Source organism: Odocoileus virginianus, chromosome 19 (genome assembly GCF_023699985.2).
Source record: "Odocoileus virginianus isolate 20LAN1187 ecotype Illinois chromosome 19, Ovbor_1.2, whole genome shotgun sequence".
NCBI lineage: Eukaryota > Metazoa > Chordata > Mammalia > Artiodactyla > Cervidae > Odocoileus > Odocoileus virginianus.
In genome coordinates this window covers 6,604,018-6,618,160 of record NC_069692.1, presented here as the reverse complement: position 1 = coordinate 6,618,160, position 14,143 = coordinate 6,604,018, and the positions used below count along the sequence as shown (strand labels likewise).

General features: G+C 37.4%; 1 protein-coding gene across 3 annotated transcripts in view; it reads right to left on the bottom strand.

The window, feature by feature from the left end:
* Positions 1–14,143, bottom strand: part of BCKDHB (branched chain keto acid dehydrogenase E1 subunit beta) — a 271,343-nt gene that overhangs the window by 166,101 nt on the left and 91,099 nt on the right. For all 3 annotated transcript variants that reach the window (XM_070449827.1, XM_070449828.1, XM_020899358.2), the window contains exons 7-8: positions 12,605–12,702; positions 8,464–8,574 (exon numbers count right to left, since the gene is read on the bottom strand). In XM_070449827.1, coding sequence (XP_070305928.1) covers positions 8,464–8,574; positions 12,605–12,702 — 209 coding nt within the window. The remainder of the gene's footprint in view (positions 1–8,463; positions 8,575–12,604; positions 12,703–14,143) is intronic.

Sequence of the window (14,143 nt, the reverse complement as noted above, 5' to 3'; positions counted from 1 at the left end):
TACACCATGGAATATTACTCAGCCATCAAAAAGAATTCATTTGAATCAGTTCTAATGAGATGGATGAAACTGGAGCCCATTATTCAGAGCGAAGTAAGCCAGAAAGATAAAGACCATTACAGTATACTAACACATATATATGGAATTTAGAAAGATGGTAACGATAACCCTATATGCAAAACAGAAAAAGAGACACAGATGTATAGAGCAGACTTTTGGACTCTGTGGGAGAAGGCGAGGGTGGGATGTTTCAAGAGAACAGCATTGAAACATGTATATTATCTAGGGTGAAACAGATCACCAGCCCAGGTTGGATGCATGAGACAAGTGCTCGGACCTGGTGCACTGGGAAGACCCAGAGGGATCGGGCAGAGAGGGAGGTGGGAGGGGGGATCGGGATGGGGAACACATGGCTGATTCATGTCAATGTATGACAAAACCCACTACAATATTGTAAAGTAATTAGCCTCCAACTAATAAAAAAATAATAATAATTAAAAAAATAAAATTAAAAAATTAAAAATTTTAAAAAATTAAAAATAAAAAACATAAAACAAAGATAAAGTTACTCTTTACCAAGTTAATATAGTAGAATTCCCTTTCACATTTGTAGGTTGCTAAGATATTTGAACCATGAATGAATATTGACTTTTAATAAATCAATTTTTCTGTATTAGCAAGACAATAAGATTATTTTTGCCATTTTCTGTTCAGGTGGGGAATTGCATCAACCCCTCTGTGAATGTGGTCTCAAATACCCCTTGCTCATTTGAAATAAACCCTCACATTGGCCTTTCCAATTGCTGGATTTGATTTCCCAATGTTCTGTTTGTCATTTTCCCATCTTTGTTCACAAGAAAAATGTGTCTATATTTTTGTTTTATATATAGCCCTAAATAGGTATGATACAAAGATCAAGCTGGTTATATAAACAGAATCTGTAAGTTTTCCCTATTGTTCTACTGTCTGCAAAACTTTGCTTAAATTGTGTTTTACAACACTGTAAATCAACTATACTTCAATTTAAAGGAAAAAAAAAAAGTGCTGTGTTTTAATGAATTCCCCAGTAAAGCCATATGGGCCGAGCGCTTGCTTGTATTTGCTTGATAAAAATGGATTCAATTTCTTTGATACTTGACTATTCTGGTTTTCTAATTCCTCTTTGATTAATTTTGAAAAATTTGTATGTTCCCAGGTATTTGTCCATTTCACCCAAAATTTATTTGTAAAATTATTCATAATATCTTTTCATTGCCTTTCTAATGTCTGTAGCCTCTGCCATCATTCTTAATTATACCTAGCATTTGTCACTTTATTTGATCCATTTTTTTATTAGTCTTGTTAAAGATTTATCAAGTAATTTATCAATTACTCAAGCAGTCTTGTTAAAAGTTTATCAAGTATATTAGTCTCTTCAAAGATCTGAAGTTTATTAAATACATCTATTGTACATTTTCTGTTTCATTGATTTCCACTCTTTATTACTTAATTTCTTCTGTCTTTCTCTAGGTTTGATCTTTTTTCTGGAGATGGAAACTGAGATTAATTTTTTTGTTATTATTTTTGTTTCCTAAATAAACGTATCTACAACTATAAAGTTCCCTCTGAGCATGAGCTTAACTGAATCGTTAAACTTTTGATAGGTAGTATCTTCATAACCATTCAGTTCAGTGTCTTCTCTAATTTTTGTTGCAATTTTTCTTTTACAACTCATGGCTATTTAAATATAAATTAATTTGCAGGAAGTTGGGGCTTTTCTGTATGTCTTTTTTTTCCCCCCTCAAGTTCTAACTGAATATTACTATTGTCAGAGAACACATTCTAAATGAGTTCAAACTCCGAAATTTGTTAAGGTTATATTTATGTCCTAGCATCTGGTTACTTTTGACAAATGTTCTATATTCAGTTGAAAAGAATGATTTCTTGCATAGTTGGGTGCACAATGAGCACAATTTTACTAACTGTTCAGATCTTCCATACTATTGATATTGTCTCCTTGCCTGATCAGCCTTTAAGAGAGGGGCCAAAGTCTCCCCCTGTGATTGTGGATATGTCTATTTCCTTGAATTTTGTTTCCTTTGCTTTATGTATTTTGAAGCTATGCTATTAAGGACATGACAGATTTAAGAAGGTAACATCTTCTGGTCAATGAATCCCTTTAGCATCAAGAATATTCCTCTTTATTTTTAGTAACACTTCTTGCCTTAAAATTTTATTCAAAATTAGTATAGCTATAGAAGCTTTCTTTTTCCATACTTTTCTAATTTTTGTGTCCTCATACTTACACGTTTCTCTTTTTTTAATTTGTTATACTCTTTTTTTTTTTTTACTATTTATTTGCTCCAGGTCTTAGCTGTGTCACGTGAGATTGTTGACCTTGTGTGTGGCATACAGGATTTTAGTTGCAGCATATGGGATCCAGTTCCCTGACCAAGGGTTGAACCCGGGGTTCCCTGCAACAGGAGCACATAGTCCTAGCCACTGGACCACCAGGGAAGTCCCTAAAACATATCTCGTTTAAGCTGCACATTTATCACTGTCATTTTTTAATGAAGTTTGAAAATCTCAGTCTTTTACTTGAATTATTTAGTTCATCTGCATTTAATCTTTACAAAAATATCCGGACTTTTATCTGTCATCTTACTGTTTTCTATTGAGACAACTGTTTTTTGTACATGTCTTACTCTCTTTCTTGTGATCTAATCAATATTTTTATTAATCTACACTTCCCTTTTTAATTTGCTGGATATATACTTTCACTACTATTTCAGTTGTTACTCTAGAGATTACAACATGTATCATTATATCTTTTAGTGAAAATGCACTGCTGATAAATTCTCTCAAATTCTATTTGTTTAAACTATTTATTTCACTTTAATTTTAAAGGAATGTTTTCACTAAGTAGAGAATTCTAGGTTGGCATCTCCAGCAATTTGAGAAGTCAATTCATCATGTATATGGGTGTAATTTTCTTTGAATATATCCCTCTTAGTGGTTCATGAAGCATCTTGAATTTGTGCGCTGATGTTACAAAAGTTTCATGAGAAATACTTTTAGATATTGTATCTAAGCAACTCATTCTCTCTTCTTTACCAATCTTATGACAGATCTTTTGACCACATTGCAAATGTCTTTTATGCTCCTTTCTATTTTAGTCTATTTTTTTTCTCCCTGTCCTTCAGTTTAGACATTTTCTATTAACTTGCCTTCTAGTTCATTAATTGTATCATCTGCTAAGTTCAATATGCTTTTAAATACATCCATTGAGTTCTGTCAAAAAAATCTTTTTTGGTTCTACAATGCTTGATACAGACATACACACACACATACACACTCACTCCAATTTTCTAGAATAACTGTATACCTTCTTGCCTCTTTTGTTTCTTTTTTCTCTATGTTCCTAAACATGATAATCATAATGTCCTCATCTGCTAACTCCAATATCTGGATCACCTGTGTTTCTGCTTTCTATTGCTTTATTTTTCTCTTGGTTTTTGTTCAGTTGGTCCTGTCTTTTCATATACTTTGCAAAATTTTTTTTATTGAATGCTGATTGTTAAGAGGTTAAAAGATGGTTGCTCCTTCAAAGAAAATCTATGACAAACCTAGATAGCATATTAAAATGCAGAGACATTACTTTGCCAACAAAGGTCTGTCCAGTCAAAGCTGTGGTATTTCCAGTAGTCAAGTATGAAAGTGAGAGTTGGACCATAAAGAAGGCTGAGCACCAAAGAAGTGATGCTTTCCAACTGTAGTGCTGGAGAAGACTCTTGAAAGTCCCTTGGACTGCAAGGAGATCCAACCAGTCCATCCTAAAGGAAATCTACCCTCAATATTCATTGGAAGGACTGATGCTAAAGCTGGAGTTCCAATACTTTGGCCACCTGATGCGAAGAGCTGACTCACTGGAAAAGACCCTGATGCTGGGAAAGACTGAAGGTAAGAGGAGATGAGGGCGACAGAGGATGAGTTGGTTGGATGACATCACTGACTCAATGGACATGAGTTTGAGCAAGATCTGGGAGACAGTGAAGGACAGGGAAGCCTGGCATGCTGCAGTCCACAGGGTCACAAAGAGTCAGACAGGGGTGAGCAGCTGAACAGCAGCAACAAGATGTTCCAAGTGATGAGAAGATGCCTCCCTGCTCTAGGCAGATAGAGGTAAAGTACATTAAGTCAATAAGGAACTGAGAGGGGCAGAGGTGCATGAAGGTTTGGGAAGGTATGATCTATTTCTAACTGCCTCTAAACAAAGACCTGACTCCAGAGCTTTCAATGGAAAGTATGATGGGCCTTTGTCACTTCAACCTCAAGTGACAGCTTGGCATTTCAGATCATTCTGCTTAGCTGCTATCATACAGAGCCTTGGAATTTGGCAAGTATCGAGACAGAGACTATGTGTTTAAGACCCTTCAAGTTTCCAATTCTGTCCTTAAGTGAATGAGTGAAAGTCGCTCAGTCACGTCCAACTCTTTGCAACCCCATGGACTATACAGTCCATGGAATTCTCCAGGCCAGAATACTGGAGTGGGTAGCCTTTCCCTTCTCCAGGGGATCTTCCCAAACCAGGGATTGAACCCAGGCCTCCTGCATTGCAGGCAGATTCCTTACCAGTTGAGCCACAAGGGAAGCCCAAGAATACTGGAGTGGGTAGCCTATCCCCTCTCCAGCGGATCTTCCCGATCCAGGAATCGAACTGGTGTCTCCTGCATTGCATTGGAGAAGGAAATGGCAACCCACTCCAGTGTTCTTGCCTGGAGAATCCCAGGGATGGGGGATCCTGGTGGGCTGCAGTCTCTGGTGTCGCACAGAGTCAGACACAACTGAAGCGACTTAGCAGCTGCAGCAGCAGCATTGCAGGCAGGTTCTTTACCAACTGAGCTATTTACAACCCCATGAAACAAAGTTTCTACACACCTGGATTCTCAGCTTCTGATTGAGACAAATTGGTGTCCCCAGGTAAAGAGCAGCTGCAGGTCAGTGTCCTTTTACCACTCATTTCAGCTCTTGCCACTCTCATCATTGTTCCTAGACCACTCTACCCCTACTGAAACCCCCAGGCCTCAGGGTGGGTCTCTGTCTCCTAAGTACTTCAAAACTCAAGGCTTTCTATTCTGCTTTCCAGTGGCTTCCAGCTTAACTGTTTAATATCAGGTTCAGAATTGAGCAGATAAACTGACTATGGTTCTTAGCCCCACTACAGTCTCTAACTTCCTGGCTTCTCTGAGCAACAATCAGAAACCCTGCTGTTCGGATGGACCTGGAGCACATCATGCTCAGTGAAATAATTCAGACAGAGAAAGATAAATACTTACACATGGAATCTAAAAAATACAACAAACTAGTGAATACAGCAAAAAAGGAACAGACTCATAGATACAGAGAATGAACTAGTGGTTACCAGAGAGGAGAGGGAACAGGAGAAGGGTAAGAGAGGAGTAAAGAGGTACAAACTACTATGTATAAAATAAATAAGCTACAAGGTTATATTGTACAGCACAGGGAATATAGCCAATATTTTATAATTTCAAATGGCATATAATCTATAAAAATTCTGAATCACTGTGTTGTACACCTGAAGCTAATATTGTAAATCAACTATACTTCAATAAAAAATTCATTTAAAAAACCTCTGTTGTTCTGTCGCCAAGCAACTATTCCAGTTTATAACTTTCAAACAATGCTTTAAAGCTTAAGTAGAAAGTATGACTACATTTTAAAAACATAGTCAAATTCAGATCACAATAACCAATGTTCCAGAGCACTTTTACTATGCACAGTATGGTAATGCTTATGTTCAATAAATTATGTTTACCTTTAATAGGCTTTTCTTGACTAGGTATTCCAAGCGATGTATTTTGGTGTTGAGTTTAACATGTAATGAATAAAGCTGAGAGATTTAATATTGTCATAAGACAAAAACAACCAATAAAACACAGCACTAACTGAAAGAGAAAAACATAAATCTTAATTACTAGACAATTCCTAAAGATAAAGAAAAGCTGAATTATTATTAAACAAAAAAAAAAAATCTCATTTTTAAAATCAGTTTAGTTATAGGGCCCTCTTCCTTAAAATCATCTTTGCTTCCAGGAAGATGTCAAGTATCAAAAATTTTCTCTTTTGTGCATGAAAAGAAAACTGAAGATATACCATGATCAACAATGAAGAGAGGCACAAATACACTCAAAGTCATCAAGAAATGATAAGCTGGCTTTCACAACTATAACTGGAGGGTCATCAGCTAGAAAAATAACATGATGAAAGCATCAGTCAGAGGTTTGCTGCATCTCTTCCTTGTTCAGTAGAGGCTTTTAGTCTCCTCTTTCATCATCTCCAATCAGACAGAGTCCTAAGGAACAGGGTCTACATTCCAGGATCATACAAAGATGAGACCGCTAGATTTAATAAAGGGTAGGGGTGGCGACAATACCACCTCATGCGAAGACCTGACTCATTGGGAAAGACCTTGATGCTGGGAGGGATTGGGGGCAGGAGGAGAAGGGAACGACAGAGGATGAGATGGTTGGATGGCATCGCTGACTTTGTTCATGAATTTGAGCAAGCCCCAGGAGTTGGTGATGGCATCACCGACTCGATGGACATGAGTTTGAGTAAACTCCAGGAGTTGGTGATGGACAGGGAGGCCTGACGTGCTGCGGTTCATGGGGTCGCAAAGAGTCGGACATGACCAAGTGACTGAAGTGAACTGAACTGAGGGATGGGGATGGGGTTAGTGCTCACAGACACAAACTGATATAGTTTCCCACTTCTTTTTTGAGTTTCCCACTTCTCACTTTACTTTCATGGTTACCAACTAGAGTGTTAGTTCATTTGTGTTTACCATAAGCTGCTTCAAATTTTTTGAATATATAATGTATATAAATATTTAAATAAGGTTTACACATGTAAATATATGTTCCAACCATACATCAGTTCTCTCCACTGCACCATGACATAGCATTATGTGCTCATGCAAAAGCACCATTCACATTATAAATATAAACCTGCAAGTGAGGGAGACACCCTGCAAACAAGAAGTGCACTCTGGGGCAAATGCTATCTGCCCCTGTTTAACCACAGTTTGGAACACTGGCTATTTGAAAGGAAACAATGTCTGACATGTCTTGAAAATGCTTGCAAAAAGCACTATTTCCATGTAGTTACAAGTAGCTCAACCTAAAACACTGAGCTTTATTATGAAAACTATAAATATAAGGACTTAGAATGTTATTGAAGCCATTTGTAACCATCTCAAGTGTCTCCATAGTGTCCAGTGAGTCTACGGAACATTTACTGGAACAAACCTTAAATCTTCCTCTAAATTATGAGACAATCACTACACCTTATACTATTAAACATAAAAACACCTTATGCTATTAGAGAAGGAAAAGGCAACCCACTCCAGTATTCTCGCCTGGAAAATCCCATGGACAGAGGAGCCTGGCAGGCTACAGTCTATGAAGTTGCAAAGGGTTGGACGTGACTTAGTGACTAAGCATGAACAAACACCCTATGCTATACTTTTATAGCAGCAGTAACTGCAGATTATTTTTATGTAATAACCTAAGAAACAGCCTATAAAAGCTACAAGAATGCCAAAACTCTTGAATGTAATAAACGTAGAATACTCTCAATCTTATGACTTATTTGCTATAAAAGTAGATCAAGAAAAATTACACGCAATGTGACCTAAACTTTAGTAGATAAGACCATCACATACACAAAAAAAAACTTAACCTTCCTTATATACCAATTTGGTAACAGATGCACTTCAACTTATCTAGACATTAATATGAAAGATATCAGTTACAGCCAATAAATGAGAACTAAACTATATTCTTGAGAGGGGACTGCATGAATCCTATTAACAGGAAGAACATCAATCTCAACAAGCCAAAGTTCTTGAGACTACTTAGACAGAAAACTGTAAATCAGAGCAGCCAGAATCCCACTACATAATATGAAACTGTGATTCACATTATTAAAGTTATATAAAGAAGTTGCTTTAAAAAAAAAAATCCACCTCACTTCTCTTTTGGAGAAGTAACAAAATGAGAATTCAGCTAAACCGTTTAGCTGGCTATATTAAACCTGGCTTACTGAACCATAACCAATAAGAAGTTTAAACACCCAGGTGACTCCAGCAGCCCTGACATGCTCTCATTTGCACTGGTCCGTTACTCACACAAGTCAATCCGAGCTAGCTGCATGCAGAACAGGAGTTGTAATATTTTAAACACAGAACCGTGGGAGGGAAAATTCCTGAAGCGATTTGTTTCCTTGAGCAGCAGGCTCATACATTTCATTCAGGGTGTAAATTTTGAAGTTTTAAAATTGGTTTAAAAGGCTCAGGAAGCTCACAATTTTAAAATAATTATTTACAGGGACCCAACAAATTTGGGAAAGGGTTTTTGGTAAACAGATTTTGAGGTAAGGACACTATCAACACCATATTCATACCTTGCAAACTGTATCCACATCCCAAGGTAGTATAGTCCTCAGATCAATGACCTCACAAGACACGCCAAGCTTCTCTTGAGCCATGGCAGCCACCTCTCGGATCACATGAACCTGAAAAAAAGAGGAAAACAGGCAGAGGATGACTACAGAGAAAAGCTAGGTGAATTCTGACATTCTTAATAGAGGCAGTGTTTAAGGTCAGAGGACTTGATTTGCAAGGAGAATTTCTTTTAGATGTAGAAGCCCAGTACTCCAACAAAATAATCAGATACAGACGTCCAGAAAACAGCTGGAAAGTGATTCTTTGAGAAAAGGAAAGCAGTCAGTGCCAAAGATACTGATTCCAAAGATACCAACACAGAGAAGGTTAATAAAGTCATAGGAGTACGTTGAGTTTCTAGAAAAGGCATGTAGGAAAAGTAAAGGGTAAAAATCATAGGACCCTGTAGGTGACCCACACTAAAGAGCAAAGTAGAGGAGTAGGAGCTGAAGACTAGGAAGAGGAGGAGGAAAAGGAGGAAGGAGGAGAAAAACAAAAACAAGCAAAAAAAAAAGTTAAACAGAAAGAAAACCAGAAGACAATATATCCCAGAAACTGAAGAAAGGTTTCATAAAGACAGTAGCCATTTGGTGTCCCATACTATAGTAATATGAGATAAGGGCTGGATTTAGAAATTAGAAAGATTAGCAATATTAGCAGAAATAGTTTTAACTAGTGGAAACAAACTCATAGGTAAATGAGTTAAAAAAAATAATGAAGGAATTAAATATAGGGAATAGAAAGTAGCTGCTCAACTTTAATGATAAAAGAGGAAGATACACTGATATTTAAAGGAAAGGTGGCATAGAGAAAAGTATTTTTTTAAATAGAAAAGAGAGATACATTTTGTTTTTAATAAGAAGGACATGGAAAGGAGAAACTGATGATGCAGGAGAGAGGGACCAGCTGATGAATAACAAGCAGTCCTGGAGAAGGAGAAACAGAATATATTCTGAAACAGATTTGGAAAGGTAGCTGTGAAAACCATACACTTGTTGGTAAACAAAAGGAAAAGAGGTAAAAACTGGCAGCACAGGTGATGGTGTGAAGGAAAGGCCAGCTGCAGTTACAACCCAACACACTCTAACTGATCTATTAAAAGGAGAGGCAAGGACACACGCTGAGGGTGAGTTTTTTAAAGGGGGACTCAAGGAGAGCAGAAGAGGTTTACAAAGCCCACGATGGGCACCATCATCAGATGTGACACATCAAGCAGCCTGGTTATGCCTCAGGAGGTGAGAAACCATGAGGGCTACAGCTCTCCAAGCCAAGCGTCAAGGGCAGAAGAGAGAGGGAAGCTGTGGGATTGCAAATGATTTTCATAAGCTTCTTTGTATTTTACAGTATTAAATTTTCTTAAATAAGAGGTACCTCCTTTTCACAGAAAAAAAAAAAACCCTGATCATTTCTTTTTTTTTAATTTTTATTGGAGAATAGTTGATTTACAATGTTGTGTAATTCCAGGTATACAGCAAAGTGAATCAGTTATACACAAACACAGATCCCCTTTTTTAGATTCTTTCTCATGTAGCCCATTACAGAGTAAAGAGTACAGTTCCCTGTGCTATAACAGTAGGTCCTTGTTGATTATCTATTTTACATATAGTAGTGTATACTTCTCAGTCCCAAAGAGAGATAGAAGGCTATGGCCAGAGAATGAGTCCTGAGCTTAAAAGTTTGGAAATAGAGCAATATGATAATAAGCTCTGAGGAAAACTAAGACAGATCAGCTCACTAGGGGAAGGTATGAAATAATGAGGCTGAACCAGTGGATGGGTCCAGATAGCCAGCAAAGTAATCACGAGAGATGAAAACAGATGGGATGAAAACATCACTAACCATCAGGGAAATGCAAATCATAGCCACGTGATATCACCTCTCACTTGTCAGCCTAGTGAAAATGAAAGAAAGTGAAGTCGCTCAGTCATGTCCAACTCTTTGCGGCCCCAAGGACTGTAAACTACCAGGCTCCCCTGTCCATGGGATTCTCCAGGCAATAGTACTGGAGTGGATTGCCATTTCCTTCTCCAGGGGATCTTCCCAACCCAGGGATCGAACCCTGGTCTCCCACATTGTAGATAGACGCTTTACCGTCTGAGCCACCACCAGGGAAGTCTGCATAGCTATCATCGAAAAGAACATAAATAACAAATGTTGGCAAGGAAAAGGAGAAAAGGGAACCCTTGTACACTATTGGAATGTAAACTGGTGCACCCGCTCTGGAATAGTACAGAGGTTTCTCAAAAGACTAAAACTAGAACCACCATATGACCTGACAATTCCACTCTTGGGTATACATACAAAAAAGAAAAAGAAAAACATTAATTTTAAAGATACATGCACCCCACTGGTCATAGCAACATTATCTACAATTGCCAAGGTATGAAAGCAACCTAAGTATCTATCAATAGGATGGATAAAGAAGTTGTGAGATATACATAGATATACATATATATACATAGATAGATAGACAGACACACACACACACTACTTAGCCATAAAAAAAAAATGAATGAAATTTTGCCATTTGCAGCAACATGGATGGACTTGGAGGGTATTATGCTAAGTGAAAAAGATCAGACAGAGAAAGACAAATACTGCAGGATATCACTTACATGTGGAATCTGAAAAATACAACAAACTAGTAAATAAAAAATAAGAAGCAGTTCTAATGAGATGGATGAAACTGGAGCCCATTATACAGAGCGAAGTAAGCCAGAAAGATAAAGACCATTACAGTATACTAACACATATATATGGACTTTAGAAAGATGGTAATGATAACCCTATATGCAAAACAGAAAAAGAGACTCAGATGTATAGAACAGACTTGTGGACTCTGGGAGAAGGCGAGGGTGGGATGTTTCAAGAGAACAGCATTGAAACATCTATATTATCTAGGGTGAAACAGATAACCAGCCCAGGTTGGGTACATGAGACAAGTGCTAGGGCCTGGTGCACTGGGAAGACCCAGAGGGATCAGGTGGAGAGGGAGGTGGGAGGGGGGACTGGGATGGGGAATACATGTAAATCCATGGCTAATTCATTTCAATGTATAACAAAAACTACTGTAATGATGTAAAGTAATTAGCCTCCAACTAATAAAAAAAATAAATAAATAAAAAAGAAATCAGTAGGTTAGGAACTTCAAAAAATAAATAAATAAAAAAATAAAGTCTATTTTGTCTGATATGAAAAAAAAAAAAAAATAAGAAGCAGACTCACAGATACAGAGAACAAACTAATGGTTACCTGTGGGGAGAGAGAAGCAAGGAGGGGAACTGTAGGGATGGGGGATAAAAAAAAAGGAGGGGGGTATTATGGGATTATATGAAGTCCTGTGCGTGAAACTTTTGAAAATTCTAAAGTACTACAGAATTTTTAAATCTTTAATTCAATAACATAATAAGAATAATGGCCAAAAAAAGAAGATGGTATGTCAAAAGCAGCAAAAAGTAGTGAGGATACCTAATGTGTGCTTCAAAAGAGAGTGTCTACTGAATACATCTTTGTAAACTATCAACATATTTTTAAAGGCTTCACCATATGCATATGAATGGAAAGGCATCTTAACTTCAACCAGAAATCAGTACCAGATACAGACATAGCATCAAACAAGATTTAAATTTGAGAAATAAGGGAGACATTTTTAATGCTTCAGAGAATCAGCATTAAAAATGAGAGCTTCCAATTTGCAGAGCAGCAATGGTGACACAGATATTGAGAACAGGCTTATGGACACAGCTGGGGATGGGGGTGCGGGGGGGAGGAAGGAGAGGGTGAGATGTATGGAAAGAGTAACATGGAAACATACATTACCATATATAAAATAGATAGCCAATGGGAATTTGCTGTATTAGTCAGGGAACTTGGAACCAGGGCTTGGTAACAACCTAGAGGGGTGGGATGGGAGGGAGGTGTAAGGATGTTCAAGTCAGAATGGACTTGGGTAAACCTACGACTGATTCATGTTAATGTTTGGTAAAAACCAACACAACACTGTAAAGCAATTATCCTTTGATTAAAAATAAAAAAAATTTTTTTTTAATGAGAGCTTCCACACACAAGATGGCATTACCAGCTGCTGTAATGGTTACTGACCTGAGTACCCCAGGCAACTAGAGTAACATCACTCCCTTCTTGGATGACTTCAGCTTGGGAAAGGGGGATGTTGTATGGCTCTACAGGAACCTGCTCCACTGAATATAAAACGAGGGGGAAAAAAATGTAAGGTTAGTTATTCTTACGCGACTTTGTGCAAAAAGAATATAAGAACTTCATTGTGGCAAAGCTTTATTTTATTTATTCTTCCTCCAAATTCCAGAAGTTATTTATAACTGAAATAGAATTACTATATGACAGCACTACACAGATGAAAATGTACAATCAAATCAGCTATAGGGAAAAACTAAAAAAATTTGAATAAAATCTGTTATTTAATCAATAATAATGTTTCATCAATATTGGTTCATTAATTATACCAAGTGTATCATACATAAGACGTAAATAAAGGGGTATATGGAAACTCTGTAGTATCTTCATACTTTTTCTGTAAACATAAAACAATACAAAAATAAAGTTTAAAAAGATTTTAATATGCCTGCTAAAACTTTATTGGACAGAATTAAGTTCTCAGATAACTTTTCTATCAAAGAGTAAAGAAATTTATGAGTGCTTGAAAAACAGAAAAAAAACACATAATATGGTCTACTTTCTAAGTATATTTCATTTTTGCATCTTGCAACTATGGACACTTTCACCAACCATGGCAGATGACAACACCTCAGTTTTCAAATCTGAATTCTGTAGACCTCAAAGAGGCAAAATGAATCAGCTCCACCAAGCCAAAGGAAGAATACATCACTGGTATCCCAGAGAAAACCATTTCATGATATCTCTGCCCAACAAAGTGCAAGTAACCGAGAGTTGATCAAACTCAAGAGGAAATGGCATGATGAATTTTTAGGTGAAACTGAGTAAACGAAATTGCCCCCATGATGATGGGAAGTCTTCTTGAATTACCACATGAAGCAGGATAACAATGGAAGAGATAAGGAGAAAAAAGTCACTCCCTTTTCTTCATTTTCCCCGAGTCCTTTTATTATCAGTGTTATGTGAATTTGCATTATTTTGTTCTGTTTTAAATTTATTCTAGTTGATTTACAATGCTCTGTTAATTTCTGCTGTACAAATTACATGAGATTTTTTTTTTTATTCTAGGAGCACAGAAGAGTAAAATAAAAGGTTCCCTCTGCTCTCCAGTCAGCCCTTCCAACTCCACTGTCCAGAAGTCATCAATGCCAACAATTTCCTGGGTGCCTGCAGTGGACAGCTCTCACTCTTGCTGTTGTCCAGCGAGATAACAAGATCTTAAATATCTTTAAGACAAGATCTTAAATATCTTCCTATGATCCTTCTGAAGCAGGGCCCCTTGCTCACTACATAAGTCAGGTCTACATATTCACTTTCCCAGCTTCCCATACAGCTAGGGCGTAAAACATGGGCTCTGCCCATCAAATGCACCCACCCATGACAGACTGTGAATTGGAAGCCAACGACACAAGAGACCAGCAAGTATTCCAGAATACTGGCAACTGTGGAGGCAGATCCAGCATCCAAGCTCAGTGGTATCAGTGATTC